This window comes from Crocuta crocuta, unplaced genomic scaffold (assembly GCF_008692635.1).
Source record: "Crocuta crocuta isolate KB4526 unplaced genomic scaffold, BGI_CrCroc_1.0 scaffold408, whole genome shotgun sequence".
NCBI classification, from domain to species: domain Eukaryota; kingdom Metazoa; phylum Chordata; class Mammalia; order Carnivora; family Hyaenidae; genus Crocuta; species Crocuta crocuta.
Genome location: NW_027527444.1, coordinates 4,844,732 through 4,849,243, shown reverse-complemented (window position 1 = coordinate 4,849,243; position 4,512 = coordinate 4,844,732). Strand labels below are relative to the sequence as shown.

Here is a 4,512-nt window from a genome sequence, read left to right as displayed (position 1 = left end):
GCGTCCCCCGTGCAGGGGATGGGGAAGACGGTCGGGGGCGGGCGTCCCCCATGGGGCTGTGCACCCGCGGAGCAGCCTCGAGAGGGGTCTTTGGTGAGCGCTCTTGTGTTGGGGTCATGACACTTTCAGACAGAAAACACTGCAAACCGCCCTGTATCGGTGGGGGTCTGGTTCCGGGTGTGGGATTCCTTTTGTAGGTTATGATTCTTTGACTGTTTATGGGCTTTTCAACGTGAACACCACACCCAATAGTCTGTCCGCCTAGAATTTAACATATTGTCAGCAAAATGAAAATTTTAAACAGAGGCTCCTGTTTTCAGTGCACTAGACGGAGCGTCCCAGATTTGGGAGGATTTAAATAAATCTCTTGGCCTTCAGCAAAGCCTTTCATAAGGTAGCGAAGGACTCACACACCATCCCCGCCCTCTGACCCTCACGGATCTGTTTACAAATGCAGATTCTGTGTTTCGTGCGCCGCGAGGCCCCACTGCACTCGGGGGCCACTGAACGGGGTGCGGCAGCCACTCCAGCCACGTCCGCTTGTGTCTCCACCGCTCGGGACAGACCACGGACGTGAGTTCTGCAAACTCCTCTCTCTGCTCACACTGCAGAAAACGGATTGTCTTCATCCTAACAAGCCAGGGCCACCACATCACACGACTGGCTTTACTTGATAAATCTGTCACTTCCCTGAACTTAGTTCTGGGCGTTTTTAAGCATCGGTTTGATTTCCTCACTGTCCGACTCCGGCTCCAGGCATCGCGGGCTTCTGAGCCCCTCCCTGGCTGGCTTCTCGTCCCGTCGAGGGACAGCGAGGTTCCCTCACGTTCTCTCACGGACACCGTCACGATGTAGTACAACTAGAGAGCTTATTCGTGGCATCCATCCAGGATCCTGTGGGCTGGGGACAGCCGCCCGGGGCGAAGGGCTGCACGTGCCACCAGACGCAGCGCTGGGCCAGTCGCGGGTCCCCAGCCGAGCCCGGTGGCTTCCAGGCAGGGGCTGCCTCCGTGCAGCCTCCCCATACAGAGCGGCCTCAGAATAAAACAGTTGAAAGGTTTTCAAACCCGCTGGAAGGACTAAAAGAAAATGTGCTAAAAAGAGGGGTTTTACCTGCATCCAGACCCCACACAGAGCCCTGGGACTTCATTTCGGAAGGACCTGCCCCACACCCGATGCTTCCGAAACCCAGGACCCGTGGTCAGAAAGCGAGTGGTCGCAGAAGGTAAGCGCTGTGAGCAAGCCCGGAGGCCAGCGTGGAGGTCACCGAGCAGTAGTAGTTCCCTCCCAGGAGCGCCCAGGATCTGCGAAGCAGCGTTCACGGAGCCCCTGGTGTGCCGTGGGTTCTGTGGACTCGTGGCCGGACCCCGCGGGGCCCCCGAGCGCCCTGGACCAGCCTGAGCCCCGAAACCGCCTGGAGCCTCAGACGGGGGAGGGGGAGCGCAGCGAGGACCGAGCCATGTCCATCCCGGTGGAGCCCTGAGCACCCGGCTCTGCCCAAAGGCACGGGTGCGGCTGCCGCTCACTTCTGACCAGCCCGGCAGAGAACGGAAGTACCACGCGTGGGGTGGGACAGATTCCCTCCCTCGCTCGCGCTCCGCGTAGGGTTTAACCTTCCGAAGGCAATTGTTTGTTTTTTTTAACTTTTTTTTTTTTCTAGGAGAGAGAGACAGCGTGAGCAGGGGAGGGTCAGAGAGAGAGGGAGACACAGACTCTGAAACAGGCTCCAGGCTCTGAGCTGGCAGTCAGCACAGAGCCCGACGCGGGGCTCGAACCCACAACCACGAGATCATGACCTAAGCGAAAGTCAGACGCTTAACCTACTAAGCCACCCAGGCGCCCCCGAAGGCAATTGTTTCTTGAAGAAGCCGGTGTCTGCACGGCTGTCCTGGAACTGGCCGGTGGGCCCCGGGAGGCGAGGCAGCGGTCCTGGGGCCCGGCCAGCAGGAGGCACCCCCGCCTCTCTCCTCCATCCCCCCTTGTCGTAGCAGAACGAACTCCTCCTTTGTTTCAGACGGTGTCACGTTCACAGATTCCCTTTAAAACAAGACTGTTTGTTGTGGCCTCGTGGGCTTCTGGAAACCGTAACCCTGACGGCGGCTGGCCGTCTTTTCCTTGAGTGAGTTTCTCAGTGGACCCAGCTGCCGGGCTCGCTGGGGGGCGTCCAGCTGGTCCAAAAGGGGAATCCTGTCCCCTTCCTATACAGGCCGTGATTTAACACATGGGGGAGTTCGCAAGTGTCCCCGTCGCGTGGCCCTTTCCTAGCAGGACGGCCTGCTCGGGTTCCCGCGGCGGCCGCCTGGGCCAGGAGCTCCCGACAAGCCGAGCGCTGCCCCTGCAACCTCAGGAGATGATGGGGCGCCTGGGGGCTCAGTCGGCCAAGCGCCCGGCTTCAGCTCGGTTCATGATCCCGTGACCCCAGAGAGAGAGAGAGAGAGGTGCGCGTTCCCGTCATGTCCGCTCAAGGACGGGGAAGCAGAGATGGGGGTTGTGGACGTGGCCAGCCTCAGTGCCGGCCGGGCGGTGCCCCGGCCCCCGGGCCCTGGTCTGGGGGGACATACGGCCAGGTTGTCCGTCCATGCTGCTCCCCTCCGTGCAGACACATTTGGTTTGGATGTTTCCCCCAGGCCCTCCCTGCCCACCTTTCTCCCTCGATGCCCATCTCATCCTGCCGTCCATAAGCCATGGAACCACAGGACTTTAAAAATTCTAAGAACCTTAGAAGCTTTCAAGCTCATTGTCCTGGCTCTGTGCCTGGGGGGGTGCTGTGCACACTTGGGGGTACACACAGAGAGGGGGCTGGAGCAGCCGGGGCCTCTCGGCCCTTCCACCCGATGCCATCTGACTGCCAGTGATCGTGGCCGCCTGCTCCGTGTGACCAGGGACGGGCTGTTCCACGCCCCTGCTAACGAGGTGCCGCTCGGGCTTTGGCACGTGGGTCCCAGCCCGCCTGGGAGGTGACCCCTGCCCCCCACTTCATGCCCAGCGTTTGTGTGTTGACGGATGCGTCTCAGCCCCTTAAACTGTAAGAAGCTTGCGGGCCCGGGAGCCAGCACTGCTCTGCCTCCTAGAAGTAGAAAAACAAGAAGACATATTGAGTTAACTCTAAGGTCAAAATTTCAAACTCATGATTTCTGTGAAGCCCAGATCACCTGACTCGAGACAGAGGCGGTCTGTGGGGAGGCGTCCCCACCAGACTCCGGCCGGTGAGGACATCTCCGCCTTGTCTCCCCGTTGGGAGCCCTCGCTGGGAGCTTCCACATTTAAAAGCCGATGTTAAGGTGGATAAGATTTATGGGTCTGATTTTTCATTACGCGAAATACAAAAAGATCCTATGCAATTGAAATTAAAACTTATGCGCATTCTCTTTCTAAAACATTCTCTAAAATGACACAAGAAAAGTCACATTTGAGTTCCTCGTAGTGATGGCTGCTGCCAGGATCTGTCTGGGCTTCTGACAACGGTTTTTCAGCCCAGCTTTCCTCAATCGATGCTAATGAAAACCGCCTTGCCTTATTTTTCTCTCTGAGCACCGAAATCGCAGCTGCCTGCCGGGCCGGCTGAGGAATGAGTGTAATCATTTTCCACGGGCCTGTGAGCCCGAAGGGGCCCCGACGCCGGAGAGGGACCGCGGAGCGCGCCGCCTGGTGTTGGAACTCACCCGATCTGCGCTGGTTGTTTCTTGCAGGCGCGAAGGAGATTGATATCGCCGCGACCCTGGAGCACTTGAGGGACCAGAGGCCGGGCATGGTCCAGACAAAGGTACTGCGGGCGGGTCCTCGGGGACTGCGAGGGCGGCAGGGGCGTCTCTCCCCAGCTGTTTCCGAGAGAGGGCAGAGGGGAAGGGGACTGGACGCCCCCCACACAGGTCCCGGGTGGACAGGGGCCCCTCGCAGGAGGGTCACCCGGGGTCCCCGCCACCGGCCCCGTCTCCCCAGAAGCAGATGCAGGCAGTTCCCCGGTGGGAGCCCTCCCCGCACCAGATGTGGGGACGGGAGGACATTACAAGGACGTCCGTGATAAACCCCATCACCCTTGCAGGGGAATGTTCTAGATTACTAAACATTCTGCCCGACTCCCCTATTCCGCCCCGCAGGACCACAGCTCTGTTGTGTGGTCATCAAAGCTCCCCGCGGGGGGGGTTGGAGTCCTCAAGCGCCTCAACTCCCCCGATTTGCATTCGACAAGAGTAAGGACGGGTAGCTGCCCGAGCTAGAAACAAGGTTAATACAACAGTCCGTGCCGCTGGCGTTCGGAAACATGCGTGTGCAGCAAGGGCGGAAGCGCCCACGCCCCTCCGTGAGCGTTCTGAAGTCGTGAAGTAGGCGCCTTCTCCCCCTCAGGTCGGCCTCACTCAGAGCCCATTAGCACCTCCGCAAAAGAGCCAACAAACTGCTGCTTTGTACCTAGGAGGACTTGAAGTTGTAAAAAGCACTCATGAAATGGAGGCAGCCCGAGGGTTGAGCTCTGTGCCTGGTGGTGACGGTTCTGGGACTGGAGGGCGGCCACCC

The 4,512-nt window shown here is 59.5% G+C and overlaps 1 protein-coding gene across 1 annotated transcript in view; it reads left to right on the top strand.

Moving 5' to 3' along the window:
* PTPRN2 (protein tyrosine phosphatase receptor type N2) overlaps positions 1-4,512 on the top strand; it is a 639,986-nt gene that overhangs the window by 629,341 nt on the left and 6,133 nt on the right. The window contains exon 22 of the mRNA XM_077761727.1: positions 3,690-3,763. Within this exon, the coding sequence (XP_077617853.1) occupies positions 3,690-3,763 (74 nt within the window). The remainder of the gene's footprint in view (positions 1-3,689; positions 3,764-4,512) is intronic.